A 17,150-nucleotide genomic window follows, 5' to 3' on the forward strand; every position below is an offset into this window, starting at 1 on the left:
TAAATCTACAGGGAATAAATCTACAAGAAATAAATCTACAGGGAATAAATCTACTGGGAATAAATCTACAGGGAAATAAGTCTACAGGAAATAGATCTACAGGAAATAAATCTACAAAGAATATATCTACAAGAAATAAATCTACAGGGAATAAACCTACAGGAAATAGATCTACGGGGAATAAATCTACAAGAAATAGATCTACAGGGCATAAATCTACAGGGAAATAAATCTACAGGGAAATAAATATACATGGAATAAATCTACAGGGAAATAGATCTACAGGGAATAAATCTACAGGAAATAGATCTACAGGGAATAAATCTACAGGAAATAAATCTACAGGGAATAAACCTACAGGAAATAGATCTACGGGGAATAAATCCACAGGAAATAGATCTACAGGGAATAAATCTACAGGGAAATAAATCTACAGGGAAATAAATATACATGGAATAAATCTACAGGGAAATAGATCTGCAGGGAATAAATCTACAGGAAATAGATCTACAGGGAATAAATCTATAGGAAATAAATCTACAGGGAAATAAATCTACAGGGAATAAATCTACTGGGAATAGATCTACTGGGAAATAAATCTACAGGGAATAAATCTACAAGAAATAAATCTACAGGGAATAACCCTACAGGAAATAGATCTACAGGGAATAAATCTACAGGAAATAGATCTACAGGGAATAAATCAACAGGGAAATAAATCTACAGGGAATAAATCTACAGGAAATAAATCTACAGGGAATAAATCTACAAGAAATAAATCTACAGGGAATTAACCTACAGGAAATAGATCTACAAGAAATAAATCTACAGGGAATAGCCCTACAGGAAATAGATCTACAGGGAATAAATCTACAGGGAAATAAATTACAAGAAATAAATCTACAGGGAATAACCCTTCAGGAAATAGATCTACAGGGAATAAATCTACAGGAAATAGATCTACAGGGAATAAATCTACAGGAAATAAATCTGCAGGAAATAAATCTACAGGGAATAAATCTACTGGGAATAAATCTACAGGGAAATAAATCTACAGGGAATAAATCTACAAGAAATAAATCTACAGGGAATAACCCTACAGGAAATAGATCTACAGGGAATAAATCTACAGGAAATAGATCTACAGGGAATAAATCTACAGGGAAATAAATCTACAGGGAAATGAATCTACAAGAAATAAATCTACAGGGAATAACCCTACAGGAAATAGATCTACAGGGAATAAATCTACAGGAAATAGATCTACAGAGAATAAATCTACAGGGAAATAAATCTACAGGGAAATGAATCTACAAGAAATACATCTACAGGGAATAACCCTACAGGAAATAGATCTACAGGGAATAAATCTACTGGGAATAAATCTACAGGGAAATAAATCTACAGGGAATAAATCTACAAGAAATAAATCTACAGGGAATAAATCTACTGGGAATAAATCTACAGGGAAATAAGTCTACAGGAAATAGATCTACAGGAAATAAATCTACAGGGAATAAATCTACAGGGAATAAATCTGCAAGAAATAAATCTGCAAGAAATAAATCTACAGGGAATAAATCTACAGGAAATAAATCTACGGGGAATAAATCTACAGGAAATAAATCTACAGGGAATAAATCTACAGGAAATAAATCTACAGGGAATAAATCTACAGGAAATACATCTACAGGAAATAAATCTACAAGAAATAAATCTACAGGGAATAAATCTACAGGAAATAAATCTACAGGGAATAAATCTACAGGAAATACATCTACAGGAAATAAATCTACAAGAAATAAATCTACAGGGAATAAATCTACAGGGAATAAATCTGCAAGAAATAAATCTACATGAAATAAATCTACAAGAAATAAATCTACAGGGAATAAATCTACAGGGAATAAATCTACAGGAAATACATCTACAGGAAATAAATCTACAAGAAATAAATCTACAGGGAATAAATCTACAGGAAATAAATCTACAGGGAATAAATCTACAGGAAATACATCTACAGGAAATAAATCTACAAGAAATAAATCTACAGGGAATAAATCTACAGGGAATAAATCTGCAAGAAATAAATCTACAGGGAATAAATCTACAAGAAATAAATCTACAGGGAATAAATCTACAAGAAATAAATCTACAGGGAATAACCCTACAGGAAATAGATCTACAGGGAATAAATCTACTGGGAATAAATCTACAGGGAAATAAATCTACAGGGAATAAATCTACAAGAAATAAATCTACAGGGAATAAATCTACTGTGAATAAATCTACAGGGAAATAAGTCTACAGGAAATAGATCTACAGGAAATAAATCTACAGAGAATAAATCTACAAGAAATAAATCTACAGGGAATAAATCTACAAGAAATAAATCTACAGAGAATAAATCTACAAGAAATAAATCTACAGAGAATAAATCTACAGGGAATAAATCTACAAGAAATAAATCTACAGAGAATAAATCTACAGGAAATACATCTACAGGAAATAAATCTACAGAGAATAAATCTACAAGAAATAAATCTACAGGGAATAAATCTACAAGAAAAAAATCTACAGGGAATAAATCTACAGGAAATAGATCTACAGGAAACAAATCTACAGAGAATAAATCTACAAGAAATAAATCTACAGGAAATAGATCTACAGGGAATAAATCTACAGGAAATAGATCTACAGGGAATAAACCTACAGGAAATAGATCTACTGGGAATAAATCTGCAGGAAATAGATCTACAGGAAATAAATCTGCAGGAAAATAAATACAGGGTTATGGAAGGGAGTGAGGGAATGAAACTGATCGGATTGTTCCACGAAGAGCCAGGAAACATGTGATTGGCTGAATGGCCTCTTGCTGGTGGGTGAACAGCGCTAACGGTTCTATACATGGTTCCTGATTCCACTCCACATCCACAAAGCCGGCATGTGCACAATGAGAGCCATTCTACCACAAACAATGAACTTCAGCAGACCACGGGGGGTGCGGAAACAATGGCGTCACTGCCTCCATGTCTCTGGAGGAGCTCTCCAGTATTTACCAGGGCAGTTCCCAAATGTGTGGTGGTCAGGTCTACCCTCCACAAGCTGGTTAGTGCGAGGGGACAAGCCTGGCGACTGGAGATTCAGCGAGCACCTGAGGTGGAGGGGAGGGTGAAGAGGGAGGGGGTGGTTGGCATATGCCAATTCTGGCTGCCCTTTCTGTGAGTGCCTCGTTCCACTCTGTTTGATTACAACCCCACATCCCCATAAAATGCTTGTCCCACACCCTATTACCCTCTTGTCACAGACCATCATCGTGTTCTCTAGGCCAGCAAGCTGAAATAAATGACACCACAATGCAAATATTCCATTCCAACTTTATCCAACAAAACATTTGATATTCTATACGATAAGTACAGTAAAGCCACCATAGTCCCAGATGACCATAGGCTGCTTTTCCCTTTGAGGGGGAGAGCTGACTGGTGGTGATTTAACCTGTGGGTTGGCAGGGCCTTCATGAACAACCTCAGCCAGTACGGGTTTTGAATGCACGCTGTTGGCCTCGCTCTCTGTCACAAACCAGCTGTCCAGCCAACTGAGCTAACCCGGTGTGGTAGTATGCATTAGGGGTCATGTGGGACTGTGAAGATGTGATGCCATTGGCTGACAGATCCCGGGTCCTGGTTGGCTGTTGATCTCTAGCTCCGCCCTGAAGGCGGAGTATAAGAACCAGGAGTTCGCCCCGCAGCTCCAGTCTGTTGCTGAACTGCGGGGAACAAGTCACGCTTAATAAAGCCTCATCGACTTCATCTCTATTCGCCTCTCGTAAGCCATTGTGCGCTACAATTTATTAAGCGTGCTTAAAGGACTATGGAGCTCAGGATCGTCCCGGAATGCCTGAGGATCAGCCCCCACGCAGTGAACTCAGCAGCAATTTTTAAACACTGGCAGACTTGTTCCGAAGGCTACCTCCGAACTGCCCCCGGCCGGATCACAGAAGACCAGAAACTGCAGGTCCTGCATTCGAGGGTAAGCCCGGAAATTTACCCTCTCATAGAAGACGCAGAGGATTTCCAGACGGCGTTCGCAGGACTAAAGAGCATCTACGTTCGCCCAGTGAACCAGGTCTACGCACGCTACCAACTCGCAACGAAACGGCAAAGTCCCGGAGAATCGATAGACGAATTCTACGCCGCGCTGCTAATTTTGGGACGGGCCTGCAGTTGCCCGCCGGTAAACACGGCCGAACACACGGACATGTGAATTCGCGATGCGTTTGTGGCAGGTATGAACTCGCCCCAAATGCGCCAAAGACTGTTAGAAAAAGAGTCGCTAGGACTCTCAGAGGCACGGGCCCTTGCAGCTTCCCTAGATGCGGCCGCGCAAAACGCCCGCGCGCACGGCCCCGACCGCGCGGCAGCCCCTTGGGCTCCGTGGACCCCCGTCGCAACAAACCCCCCCCCTCACAGGCTTGCGCGGTCCAGACGCCAGGTCATCCCGGGGGGGCCCGCTGCTATTTCTGCGGCCAGGCGAAACACCCCCGGCAGCGCTGCCCGGCCCGCGCAGCGATTTGCAAGAGCTGCGGCAAAAAGGGCCATTTCGCGGCTGTGTGCCGGTCCCGGGGGGTCGCCGCTGTCCCCGGAGAAGAAAGAGTCCAGCGCATCCCTAATGCTCCCCAACCCCCCAGCGCCCCATGTGCAACCCGCAGGCGCCTCCATTTTGGGTCCCGGCCACCACGAGGGGAGGACGGGCGCCGCCATCTTGTGACCCCCCAGCCATGTGCGATGCATGGGGCGGCCAGTTTGTCCACCCCCGCCGCCATCTTGGGACCCCCCAGCTATGTGCGATGCATGGGGGCGGCCATTTTGTTCTCCCCCGCCGCCATCTTGGACGACAACAATGGACCCCAGCATCGACGGCTCCACGGGGTTCGAAGAAGACGCTGAAACACTGCGACCACGTCTGGCCTCGGTGACGCTGGACCAAGCACGGCCCCGGACGCTCCAGACGACGACAACAACGGTGCTGATCAACGGACACGAGACACCATGCCTGATCGACTCCGGGAGCACAGAAAGCTTCATCCACCCTGACACGGTAAGACGCTGTTTTTTGACCATCCGTCCCAGTACGCAAAATATTTCCCTAGCTCAGGGTCCCACTCCGTACAGATCAAAGGGTTCTGCATAGTGACCCTAACGGTGCAAGGGAGGGAGTTTAAAAACTACAGGCTCTACGTCCTTCCCCAACTCTGCGCGCCCACATTACTGGGATTAGACTTCCAGTGCAACCTGCAGAGCCTAACATTCCAATTCGGCAGCCCAATACCCGCACTCACTATCTGCGGCCTCGCTTGACACTGACAAGTTTTTGGTAAAATTCCGCCCAATGGGAGAAGACCCACTCGGCATTCAGCAATGTTCTCCATTTCAAAATGCACCGTTGTTCTGGTACCCGGGTACTGCATGTGCGTTCCAGAACCCATTGATGCCGCTGTCGAGGTGGCAGAGAATTTCAATTTGGCATCAAACCAGCGCCCACCATGGTTTTGGCGTCAGAATCTATTCTCTGCCCAATCGCATTCGGCATCAGCCAAGGGAGAATCCCGCCCCTCATCTGTAGAAAGTTAGCTGTTTACAGAAATTCCTTGAGTATAGATGCTCAGTGGCCGGGATTCTCCGTGGGCCGATGACGAAATCAGGAAAGCCGATTGGGCGGAGAATCGGTCGTGAAGCCAAAGTCGTGGCGGGCGCCTGGTGCCCGGGGTGATGGGGGGGCACCAGGGTATGGGCCGTAGGGGTGACCTCCCACGGGACCAGGGTATGCATGCACGGACCGCCATTGCCGCAGCATGAGGCATGATTGGACTGCAGGTTGGACTGGCGGGCTGTGGCGGAGGGGTCAGGTTGGGAAGGGGGTGTGCGGGTGGTGGGGGTGTGGGTGTCTGGTGCTCTTAGGGGGACATGCATCCCGTTGATCACGCCTTGTACCTGGGGCATCCCAGCGATGGTGGTGAATCCCGCTTTCCCGGCATCCTGGTGGGCTCGGTCCACATTGAAGTTGATATATTGTGCTGACCGGGCATATAGGGCCTCCGTGACGGCACAAATGCATCTGTGCACGGAGGTCTGCAAGATGCCAGACCGGTCCCCACTCGGCACCTGGAAGGACTCCATTGCGTAAATGTTCAGGGCGACCGTCACCTTGACGGCCACCAGGGGCAGGTGTCCTCCTCCATGCCCCTGCGGTGCCCGGTGCGCCATGATCTGGCAGATATGTCGCACTGTCTCCCTGCTCAGCCGGTGTCTTCAACGGTATGCCCTGTCCGGCAGGCACAAGGCTTGATGCAGCGCCTCCTTCCCACCTCCTCCTCAACCTGTTGGGCGACGGGTTCTCCATCCTCACTGGCAGCCTCCCCGAGCAGCTCCAGCTCACACAGCCTCAGTGCCTCCCCCAGGGCTGCGGTGGCCAGGGTGATGGCCACTATTCATGGTGAGATTCCCAAGTCCATTGTCTGCCTGGGCTGAAAGGCAGGTGTCAGCATGGTGCATACCCCAATGCCCATCCAGGTCCAATGGGCTACATAGTGGCCCTGGCCTGCACTGCAGCCCCTGCATGTCTCCCCCGCCCCCTTCCCTCCACCCCCATGCCTGTGCCCAACCCACCCTATGGACTCCAAGCCCTGTCCCGTTTCCAGATTTTTAAAACTAGAAGTGAAACCTGCTGTTGTTCAGTCCTCCTGGCCGACGTAGAGCATCTCGGAGGCCCCAGAGAATACTGGGTCAGGACCATTGATGATATGCCAACAGTGTTTTCTGTACTTGGGGAGTAGAATACATTGACACCGCTATCGAGGCACGGGAGCGTGGCATGCTGCCGGGCGCCTGGCGTCAGCCATGATTTTCTGCTCATGCGCCATTCTCTGCAAAATTGCATTTCGGGCATCGCTGGCTAGAGAATCCCGCCCACCATACCTAAATAAGAAAGTTGACTGGCGATATGCAATCAATGTATATAGTGATCGGTCAATGTGCATGGTTATCAGTATGACTTCTGACCAGCAGGTGGCGATAGAGACCCACTGACTTCTGACCAGCAGGTGGCGATAGGGACCTACCATGTGACTGGAACGATCCGGCAGTCAGTAGTGAATCATGCTAGAGGACAGAGCATTAGATGTAGCTCCAGGAGTTACTGTTTGTATTATAGTTCATTACTCATCTCTCCACGTGTTGATCTGGTTCATAAATTATCTAACTAGTCAAAGAACTAGATGGTCTGTGTGACCATCAGATTCCATCAGCCGCAGTGATTTGCTTTTATTTATATCGATGGCCTGTGTGCATCTGTACTATGGCCATAACACAGAACATAACACTTGACCATTTTAACAAGACAGGTTTTTAAGGGTAACATTAAACTTAAAAGTGTCCAATTGTTTCCTCTCATTGATCCCACAAATTGAGTGATAAAGTAAACATGAGGCAAATTAAAAGCGTTTTATTTATTCTGGCATCAATTGCAAAAGCTCAATTATATATTTTTTAATTTGCAGCCCTCAACATAATAGGTGACACACAGCAAGAAAATCACACCCGTTGCGGTATTCATTTCACAATTTTCTCTCCAGAGGTTTGAACACTCCTTCCAGCCCTCATTTCCCTTCACCTCAAAGATAATTCACAATGCAAAAAAAGAACTTCACACATTTTAGAGTTTAAAAAAAAAAATAATCTGGGTAAGAACAATCCCAGGTCATCTTAGACATGCACAAGACAGTTAAGAGAATAGAAAAAAGGTTAATTCGAGAATACTATTTTTATTTAAAATATAATGTATGGAATCTCACCTAAACTGGTAATAATGGTAAATTTCAGAGATTATTCACAAATTGAGCAGTGGTTGAATTAAGCGTCAGATGCAGTAGTGAATTAACTCAAATTTATCCAACTGTTAAATGCTGTAATGGGGTTTGACGGGATTGTATCGTCTGCCTGGATGAGTTAAAATACTGGGCGCGATTCAGCGGGCGCATCACGCCTGACTTGGTGTCGGGTCGGGCTGTGGAATCTCGCGAGAGGCCTGGATCGAGATTCTCGAAATCGCTCAAGAGATTCAATGTGATCTTGATGGGCAAGATCCAGGTGTGCATGCAGGACCCTTTTAAATAGGTGCTCGTCCAATTCACCCAGGGCCTGGGATTCACCGGCCTTGCCGGGGAGGCCTGAACCGGGAGCCATTTGGCACTGGGTCAGAAAGTGGTGATGGCACCTCATCGGGTCTCTCGCAGGGGTGCTGAGGCTCCGGGGTGGTCTGGCTCTGGGCAGGGTGGCACCCCAGTGCTCCCCAGGCACTGCCGGTACTCAGGTTGCCCATGCTGTGGGTGCCGTGCCCATAAGAGGTGAGGTGAGCCCAAGGACATCAGAAGACACAAGTTGGGTGAAGTGAGGAAATGGCGCGTGGCCTCAACGGGGTGTTGCTCTCGCGGCAAAGCCGTTGAATTGCGGCTGCAGGCGACAAGAAACCTCCCGCTAAAGACGCCGCTCAGCACAGTTCAACTGAATCGCGCCCACTTTTAGTTTTGGAATAAGTCATCATTAAACCAGATAGGATGGCACAATTAAAATAAAGATCAGTGTTTTTGGTCCTCTTACTACATTGCATAAATGGAGATGCTTTCCCCCCATTATAATATCCAGACAAGTGCTTTTTCACACTTCTGTATTCACTCACAATCATTCATCCTTTGCCTCACCGGACAATGTGAGAGATCCATTAGATTGTCAACGGTTCTACTCAGCTCACTTGGAAAACCACTTGTTTCGATATTACCCAACTGACCAAAGCAGGCTTGGGTGGCAATAGCTGCAGCTCGGGCTTTGTGGGGGGGGGGGGGGGGGGGGGGAGGCAATAGCTGCAGCTCAGGGCTTTGTGAGGGGGGGGGCAATAGCTGAAGCTCGGGGCGCTGTGATTCAAGGTGAGGCGAGCTTGCCAAAAAACAAAATGCTGCGCGTCTTGTTGTGCCTGATGAAGAACAGGAATGGATGATCAGCCACAAACTCTGGCGTCACCATTGCGCATCGCAACATGACGATAGCTGCGGTGGCAGCAGCCGCTTCGGTGCCTTCTTCATTAACCTCGACAAAGGCTTTATGAACAACTTTTGACAGAACCAGATCATTTTTCTCCGCCATCCCAGAGAAGTTAGCTTGTGATTGGCTGAAAGCGTCTGCCATCCCCATAAGGGTCAGGGTGGATTTCAGGTCGTATTTCTCCTCCAGCCTGAACTTGGGAAGAACAACTTTCACCTCCATGTTGTCCATTTTCTCCGGGTTGGTCCAATCCATCAGCTTATCAAAGGTGAGCCGATTTTGAAGCTAAGAATAAAAACAAATCCAAAATGTTAAAAAACGATCTGGAAGCCAACATTCATTCAGAGCGTTTAAAACAAACAGCACTTTCAAGTGGCACGTTTTTGCTGCCCGTCTGTTACCTTATCAGTTTTGTTGCAGTCGGTCCAGAACCTTCCACGATCTTAAAAGGCCACAATTGGGTCAGCCCCTCAGCCTTGTTCCCCACGCTTCCTACCCTCGGTTCCTTCACACCCTACTCTCACTCTCCCTCACAGCCCCCCCCCCCTCAATGACCCACTCTCCCTCACGCCCCCCAACGACCCACTCTCCCTCACGTCCCCCCCCCCCCAACGACCCACTCTCCCTCAAGCCCCCCAACGACCCACTCTCCCTCACGTCCCCCCCCCCCAACAACCCACTCTCCCTCACGTCCCCGTCCCCCAACAACCCACTCTCCCTCACATCCCCGTCCCCCCCAACGACCCACTCTCCCTCACGACCTCCCCAATGACCCACTCTTCCTCACGACCCCCCCATTGACCCACTCTTCCTCACGACCCCCCCATTGACCCACTCTCCCTCACGACCCCCTCATTGACCCACTCTCCCTCACGACCCCCCCAATGACCCACTCTCCCTCACGGCACCCAATGACCCACTCTCCCTCACGCCCCCCCCCCCCAAACGACCCACTCTCCCTCATGACCCCCCAATGACCCACTCTCCCTCATGACCTCCCATTGACCCACTCTCCCTCACGACCCACCCAATGACCCACTCTCCCTCATGCCCCCCAACGACCCACTATCCTTCATGACCCCCCAACGACCCACTCTCCCTCACGACCCCCCAAACGACCCACTCTCCCTCACAACCCCCCAAACGACCCACTCTCCCTCATGACCCCCCCCAACGACCCACTCTCCCTCACAACCCCCCCCCCCCAACGACCCACTCTCCCTCATGACCCCCCCAATGACCCAGTCTCCCTCATGACCCACTCTCCCTCATGACCCCCCCCCCTCCAATGACCCATTCCCCCTCATGACCACCCCCCCTCAAGCCAAGAGAAAAAAAAAGGACCCAGTCCTTCAATCCTTTTCCAATTTATGGAATATTTAAGCAGAAGTTCAAAGTGTGGTTTAACAGGGGTTGATACCTCCCTAGATACTAAGGCGAGAGGTTGGTTTGTTTTTTCTCATGGTCTTGCCAACTAAGTGACTGATGTACTTGTACTCTGGTTCCCCTTGTTCATCTGCCGACCTGGACTCGGTCCTTCCAAGTAACATGACCTCCCGATTACAGTCACACATTTATCGGGTGTTGAACTTAAATGAATGGGCAAATAATTGGAAAATGATTAATGGCCTTCTGCAATTGCTGCAGCCCTCCCTCAGTACTGACCGCCCCTCCCAATTTGGCGCCCCTGCAAAATTAAGAACAAATCATTCATAGAAACAGCAGTGAACAGCAGTGATTCCAACACTCGATCCCGGTGGGACACACGTCCCACCTTCTGCGGCTCTGAATAACCGTCCTGTACTCAGTCTCTGCTTTCGGTCTTGAAGCCAACTGGTAATCCATTCTGCCACTTGTCTGGGGGCCCTGGGGACCCCCACATAATACCTCCCATCCAGTTAACATATCTTCAAATAAGGAGGTTATTAGTGCTGAATCAGGGCTCATTCACCTCATGAAACCTTCACCAATGGATTCAAAAATAAACTTGGGGTTTTGACTACGTTGCTAACCGAATAATGAAAGTAAATTTTACTTGGGGAAAAATGTGTCAACCTCCTAAACAATGACGGTCAGAGTAAATTTACCCTCAAAAAAGATGCTGACATGGGACTCCGAACATCCGTCCTGGAGGGTTTTCTGCACCTTTTTAAACATTGGAGCACAGTCTCCATTTGTTAAGAAGAGGAGACATTTCATACGCGAACTGTGTCCAAAAACGTTCCTCCGGCCACTTCCCTTTTTACGCATTTGGTCAACCAGATCTTAGCCCGAGTCATTATCCATTCCAATAGATTGTTTGTCTGAATTTTCCACCCCATGTGGTCACGAAATTGGAGTCCACTGTGCAGATTTGTTTTTGGATGATGGGAGCGGAATTAATAATTTGTTCCCCCCTCAACTGATTTGTTTTCCTCTGAAGAATGAGGCAATGTTTCATGTTTACAAGTTTCCAACTTACATTTTGCAGCCCATCAGAGTTGTCGTCCCTATCTGGCAGTAGGACGATCATACTCAGCTCACTCTGGACATAGGGGAGCTCAAGGACTTTGGCTTTGATTTCAGAAATGTAAGCCATATTGAACTTGGCTTTTTGGCGCATCATTTGCACAGGTTTAGTTTCATTCTGCAAGTGAACAGAGACTATTAGCAATGTTTAGAGAGCATCACACACCCGAACGCCCTAATGTATTTCGGGGAGGTGGTTACAAAGTAAGGCTTCCTTTCACTTTGTGCCACCCACCGATGATCTGCTCTGCCAGCTTTATCCGGTACTCGCTTCTCAGCGTTCGCGGTGGTACGTGGGTTTCACAATCAATGCTTCCTCTAAAAGCTGCAGCGTGTGCAACAATGGGGAATGTGCAGTTCGGGGAACAAATGGACCGAGCTCGAGCGATGTTCCCATAAAGATGTGCGGCCATGAGCCAATCTCAAGCCAGCCTTACCCGCTAAAGAGAAATGAGGGGGAACGTTGCCCCCGGGAGTTAGATCAAGTTTTCAAAACATTTAATGGACCAAATTCCATGTGAATTATGTAGCCAACTAGACATATCACCATGCAATTGGGAGTGTAGTTATGCGATTCAGGAAGCCGGTGTTATTTTTCAGTTTTCTTTCAATTCCACTGAAGACTTGTACATCAGTACATCCCGAATCTGACCAGTCATTCACCCATCACCAGCCTGTACTTATTTTCCGATCTTTACATGTCAAGGCTGTTGGTTGCCCGCCCCAGATGCCCCCTTTCCCCTCATCAGAAACTTCATGGCCAATCATATTTAAGATGAAGTGCACACGGGTAAGTCTTCCAACTGATGGCCGATACCATGAGATTAAATTCAGGCTCCTACAGGTTGGCGGGTAAGCTGGAGTTTTGGAATGCAGCAATGAGGACAAATCCCAAATTACTAACATAGGACCAACAATAACTGCCCAGCCCTCTTTCAATGGAAATATGGCCAAGCTGTACCCTCATCCCATCTACCCAGCACGTCTTCATATCCATTGTACCCTTGACTGGAAAACAAAAAACCATCGCCCATATGTTAAAAGGATTAATTGAGCTCCGACATACTGCTTTTAGTGGAAGCGGCTTGCAGTCTTTACTGAGAAAGGTCATGACCCTTGCCCTGAATGAACTCCACCAGCAAAAAACACTTCCCTCAAATCTACCCTTACTTTCAAAATTCAAAAACTTCCAATCACTCCTAAACCTTCCGTATTCAAAGGAAAGGAAGCGTAAAAGAGCTTTCATGTAATACCTTTCATGACCTCAACATGTCCCAGAGTGTTTCACAGCCATGGAGGTACTTTAGAAGTGCCGTCATTGCTGTAATGTAGCCTGGTTCATTTAACCCAACCTGGATTCATTTCTAAATCTATATTGCACTCCTTCCCATGGTCCACAAGTCCCTTCTAAAGATGTGTTGCCAGAATTTACATAACATTCCAGATGAGATATAAACAGGGTTTTTTTATAGCTGTAACAAAAAACATCCTTCCTTCCATGTGTCGATCCGGCTTAAATAAGGTCAATTTCCCATTGGTCTTTTAGATATTTTTGTACTCGTCTCGGTCATGAAGGATCTGCGTATATGGTCTCCTAAATCTCTTCATACCCCTAAGTAGTCAGCTTCTTTTTTCGGTCCAAGGTGGATGCCCTCACTTATTTGCACTGAAATCTATCTACAACAGTTTTGCCCAATTAAATCGACCAATGCCTCTGAAATTTTATGCTCCCTATTTACATTAGTTAATGCATGCCAATTCGTGCATGCCAATTGTTATGTCATCAGCAAACTCAGATATCGGGTTCTTATTGTGTCATCCAAGTCATTAATCACTAAATAGCGAATAAATGATGCCATAGCACAGGCCTTGGAGCAACACCACCAGTCAGTTCCTTCCACTTCGAGTGTGCCCCCATTGGGCCAGATTGTATGGTAGAAATAAATGGAGGAGATCAAATGGAACAGAGTTGTTACACCACAAATCGGAGGACTTCGAGCGGCTGGACAGGCAACAGTAAACACAGCCCGAGACCTCGATAGCTTTTCTCCATTCCAGTACAAGTACCTTTTTAACTGTGGGAATTATAACCAAACAACGCCCTCTGGCACTGAAGTGTGGAGTCTCATTCCTTCAGATTTGAATTGTTGGAGATGTCTTTCATTTCTCTTTCAGGTCTTGCTTTTTGATGGGTTTCAGTAACGGAGTTGATATTGAATTCACCATTACGACACTCCCTGGTTCAGACCCATCAACAATGGCTGGAATTTTCCAGTCTCGCCAGCAACAGGAAGCATGGTGGGCGGGGGAAACATATTGGCGCAAAATCAAAAATCAGCTTCCCAAAATCAGGGCGAATGCTAGGAATTTTAGTCTTGAGCTTTCAAGCTTCCCGACAGACGATTAAATTTAAACAATTTATTTGGAACAACCCCGACCGCATGAACGAGTTTCTGGAGACCAATGGGATCAATATTGTCTCCTTTGTTTCACTTGGAGGATGAGAATCCAGGACAAAATAAAAAGGGATTCAGTCCACACCCACTCAAGTTAATCCCCCCCAGTTTATTTCAGGAACTAATAGCAATGCTGAGCATAATCAAATGGGGTTGTGCAAGTTGCTAGACAGTTACAGGCCAGCACACAGCCCTCCCAAAATTAAAGCTCACTGCTAGGTTTAGCCATTGTTATGGCTTCCTTCTCGCAACAAACCTGCACTATTTCAGGAAGGGGCTGCATAACTTGTACGTTGGGTGTTGTCACTAGTAACTCTCGGCACATCTACGGGTCATTAAAATGCTCCATTTCGATCAGAATCTTTTGGGGGGGGTTGGGGGAGGAGTAGGAATTTATACTCCTCTCTCGCACACCAAAGCAAACTGGCACTTCACGATCTATTGAAACACTCACTAGATTCAGGGGACTCGATAGGGTAGAATCTCGACAGTGCAGACGGAGACCATTCAGCCCATCGAGTCTGAATGAGCACCCAACCCTCTGAACGAGCACCCTACCAAGATCCACTCCCCCAACCCATCCCCATAACCCCACTTAACCGGCACACCTTTTGGACACTGGGGAGTAATTTCAGCATGGCCAATCCACCTAACCTGCACATCTTTGGGCTGCGGAGGAGAAAACTGGAGCACTTGGAAGAAATCCACGCAGACATGGGGGGGGGGGGGGGGGGAAAGTGCAAACTCCACACAGACCGTCGGACCCAGGTGCCGGGAGCCACGAGGCAGCAGTGCTAACTACTGTGCCGCCCCCTAGGGTAGGTGCCAAGTGGGTCTTTCCTCGTGTGGGGGGGGGGGGGGGGGGAATCTAGAACTAGGGGGCACAGCTTTGGGATGGAGATGGGGAAGAACTTCTCCTCACAGAAGGCCTTTTGGAATTCTCAGCAAGCAGAGGTTGGGTCATTGAAACTACTCACTTAAGAGAGATTTTTGATGGATAAGGAAGAAGTCGAGGGTTCAGGGGTCAGACAGGAAAGTGGAGTGAAGGCCACAATCAGATCAGCCATGATCTTATTGAATGGCAGAGCAGGCTCGAGGGGCCGAATGGCCTATACAGTTTCTTATAATCTTATTTTCTTCTTTTTTTTTTAAATAAACATTTTATGGAGGTATTTTTGGTATTACAACAACAAAATAAACAATGTACATGAATCTATAAACATAGTGCAAAAGACATCTCCCTCCCCTACAGGTCCCACCTTTATTAACCCCCTACACTAAACTAAACTACCCCCCCTCCCCCTTCTGCTGACGATTAATTTTCCACGAAGAAGTCGACGAACGGTTGCCATCTCCGGGCGAACCCTAACAGTGACCCTCTCAAGGCGAACTTGATTTTCTCCAGACAGAGAAAGCTAGCCATGTCCGATAGCCAGGCCTCCGACTTTGGGGGCTTTGAGTCCCTCCATGCCAATAGTATCCGTCTCTGGGCTACCAGGGAAGCAAAGGCCAGAATGTCTGCCTCTTTCTCCTCCTGGACTCCCGGGTCTTCCGATGCCCCGAAAATCTCCACCTCTGGACTCAGCGCCACCCTTGTTTTTAACACTGTGGACATGACCCCTGCCAAAATCCCCGAAGCTTCGGACATGTCCAGAACATGTGGACATGGTTCACTGATCCTCCCGCACATTTTGCACACCTGGCTTCCACCCCAAAGAATCTGCTCATCCGGGCCACTGTCATGTGAGCCCGGTGAATGACCTTGAATTGTACTAGGCTGAGCCTGGCACATGTTGTGGACTTTACTCAATGAGTCTGCCCATAGACCATCCTCCATCTCTCCGCCCAGCTCCTCCTCCCACTTGAAAATGAAATGAAATGAAAATCGCTTATTGTCACAAGTAGGCTTCAAATGAAGTTACTGTGAAAAGCCCCTCGTCGCCACATTCCGGCGAGGCTGTTACGGGAATTGAACTGTGCTGCTGGCCTGCCTTGGTCTGCTTTCAAAGCCAGCGATTTAGCCCTGTGCTAAACAGCACCTTTAAAATGAAAATCGCTTATTGTCACAAGTAGGCTTCAATGAAGTTACTGTGAAAAGACTCTAGTCACCACATTCCGACGCCTGTTCGGGGAGGCTGGTACGGGAATTGAACCGTGCTGCTGGCCTGCTTTAATAGCCAGCGATTTAGCCCAGTGAGCTAAACCAGCCCCTCCATGCGCTTCAGCTCCTCGGTCTGCGTCTCCTCTGACCCCATAAGTTCCTTATAAATGTCGGAGACGCTCTCCTCTCCCACTCACCCTCTGGAAACTACCCTGTCCTGAATCCCCCTTGGTGGTAGGAGCGGGAAGGTTGAGACATGTTTACGTAGGCAGTCCCGCATCTGCAGATACCTTAATTTGTTTCCCCTCGCCAACCCAAACTTCTCCTCCAGCGCCCTCATACTCGGAAAGCTCCCCTCTATAAACATATCCCCCATCCTCTCAATCCCTGCTCTCCGCCATATCCGGAAACCCCCATCCATACTTCCCAGGGCAAACCGGTGATTATTACAGATTGGGGACCAGGCCGATGCTCCCACTGCTCCCACATGTCTCCTCCATTGCCCCAAGACTCTCAGGGTTGCCACCACGGGGTTGGTGGATACCGTGCCAGCGGGAACACCCCCAAACTGGTATGAAGCAGCCTCCATACGCTCCCATGCCAACCCCTCCCCCACCACCCACTTCCTGATCATGGCTATATTTGCCACCCAGTAATAGTTACTAAAATTTGGCAGCGCCAGCCTGCCCTCCCCCCGACTCCGCTCAAGCATTACCTTCCTTACTCGCGGGGTCTTGGCCGCCCAAACAAAGCCAGAGATCACTTTGTTGACCCATTTTGAAAAAGAACTGCGGAACAAAAATGGGGAGACATTGAAATACAAACAGAAATCTCGGGAAGTCATCTTCACCGTCTGCACCCTCCCAGCCAGTGACAACGGAAGCGCGTCCCACCTCCGAAAATAGTCTTTCATTTGGTCTACTCGTCGGGCCAGATTTAATTTATGCAGCCGGTCCCATTCCCGCGCCACTTGAATGCCTAGGTACCTAAAAT

At 47.7% G+C, this 17,150-nt stretch overlaps 1 protein-coding gene across 2 annotated transcripts in view; it reads right to left on the reverse strand.

Annotated features, from left to right (window-relative positions):
* Positions 1 to 7,484: 7,484 nt before the first annotated feature.
* The window catches only part of LOC140425534 (leukocyte elastase inhibitor-like), a 62,442-nt gene continuing 52,776 nt past the window's right edge, over positions 7,485 to 17,150 (reverse strand). For both annotated transcript variants that reach the window (XM_072509937.1, XM_072509936.1), the window contains exons 6-7: positions 11,554 to 11,718; positions 7,485 to 9,377 (exon numbers count right to left, since the gene is read on the reverse strand). In XM_072509937.1, the coding sequence (XP_072366038.1) occupies positions 8,973 to 9,377; positions 11,554 to 11,718 (570 nt within the window). In that variant the 3' untranslated portion in view covers positions 7,485 to 8,972. The remainder of the gene's footprint in view (positions 9,378 to 11,553; positions 11,719 to 17,150) is intronic.

Source organism: Scyliorhinus torazame, chromosome 6, assembly GCF_047496885.1.
Source record: "Scyliorhinus torazame isolate Kashiwa2021f chromosome 6, sScyTor2.1, whole genome shotgun sequence".
NCBI classification, from domain to species: domain Eukaryota; kingdom Metazoa; phylum Chordata; class Chondrichthyes; order Carcharhiniformes; family Scyliorhinidae; genus Scyliorhinus; species Scyliorhinus torazame.